At 38.0% G+C, this 1,439-nt stretch overlaps 1 protein-coding gene across 1 annotated transcript in view; it reads right to left on the reverse strand.

Annotated features, from left to right (window-relative positions):
* CMYA5 (cardiomyopathy associated 5) overlaps positions 1–1,439 on the reverse strand; it is a 62,965-nt gene extending 61,526 nt beyond the window's left edge. The window contains exon 1 of the mRNA XM_015816424.1: positions 1,239–1,439. Within this exon, the coding sequence (XP_015671910.1) occupies positions 1,239–1,342 (104 nt within the window). The 5' untranslated portion in view covers positions 1,343–1,439. The remainder of the gene's footprint in view (positions 1–1,238) is intronic.

The following is a 1,439-nucleotide window of genomic DNA, read 5'->3' on the forward strand; positions in this document are numbered from 1 at the left end:
CTGCCTCCAGAAGCGGTGAATGCTCCAACACTGGAAGTTTTTAAGAAGAGACTGGACAGCCATTTGTCCGAAATGGTATAGGGTTTCCTGCCTGAGCAGGGGGTTGGACTAGATGACCTTCAAGGTCCCTTCCAACTTTACTATTATTATTATTATTATTATTATTATTATTATTATTATTATTATTATTATTATTATATGCCTTGCAACCTATGTCTGAATTAATTGTTTTAATAAACAAAAAGGAATAATGACAAATTCTTATAGAGAGCAGCTAAATTTGTTTATCTGATGTAATAGGCAGAGAAGGAAAAGTCACAACAGAAAAATTTAAACTGAGATTGGCCATTTGCCAGGAAGACTATAGTTGTACATTCCTTCGCAATTCCTAATTTGAACAGGACTTTGAACATATGACTTTCAAGGTCTTCCAGCTCTATAATTCCCTTTTACCCATCCCCCCATCACAGTTCTGGTAGTGCTGATTTTACATATTATGTGCCTTGCAGAGTGTATAAATACAGAACATGCATATCAATATGGTGCCCACCTCTCTTTTAGATATTGGTTAGAATCTATATCTACTGTATGGTTCAAGCCCATTTATTCAATGTTCTTTTCTAAACATTATCTTTCTTTAAATGCTAAAAATGTTGTATGTTTCAAACCCCTCCATAAAACTGTGGTGGTGCTCAGATACTACCTGGCTAAGCAAGCCATACACAACTTGCTGGAAAATAATTGGTTTACGGACTCCAAACACAAATGGAAACATTCCCTAAAAGATACTGATCCCTTGACTTCAAACTTCTCTCCTATATTTCATTACCCAGAACTTCCTCATAATTTTCACTGAACAAATTCAAGCTTTTTTTTTACTCTCTGTCATTTTACACTTGTACATTTTCCTCCTGTACACATGTATATTTTAGAGTAAATGTGTTTGAGATGCATTGACAACCCAGCTAGGGAGGAGGAGGAGGAGGAGGAGGAGGAGGAGGAGGAGGAGGAGATGCCAAATCCAAGGGGCTCAAGTCAGATCTTTAAATAGAAAAATGCCTTTGGTGCAGACAAACACAACCGGCTGCATTTACATTTACCATGAAAATCCCCCTCATTCTTCACACTATTTCCACTAAGGCTTCGTGCATTTGCATAAAATTCTTTCTCTTTGTCCCGTTTCCCAAAATTTCTCAATCTGGCCACTGATGATTTTTATTTTCTTTGAAGAACAATACCTGTTGTTAAATTCTTCACCCTGTGATCCATCCTCTTCCTCCTCTTCATCTTCCACAGAAATATCAAGTGATTCATCACATTCTGAGACGCAGTCCGCCTCCATTTCTCCCCAGGTAGTTTGTCTGCTATGTTTTCCCCCTTCTACTTGATATTCTCCAGAGTGCCAGAAACAAACTGTCACCCACCACAGCTTAGTGGCT

This window comes from Protobothrops mucrosquamatus, unplaced genomic scaffold (genome assembly GCF_001527695.2).
Source record: "Protobothrops mucrosquamatus isolate PMUCROS unplaced genomic scaffold, P.Mucros_1.0 scaffold450, whole genome shotgun sequence".
Lineage (NCBI taxonomy): Eukaryota > Metazoa > Chordata > Lepidosauria > Squamata > Viperidae > Protobothrops > Protobothrops mucrosquamatus.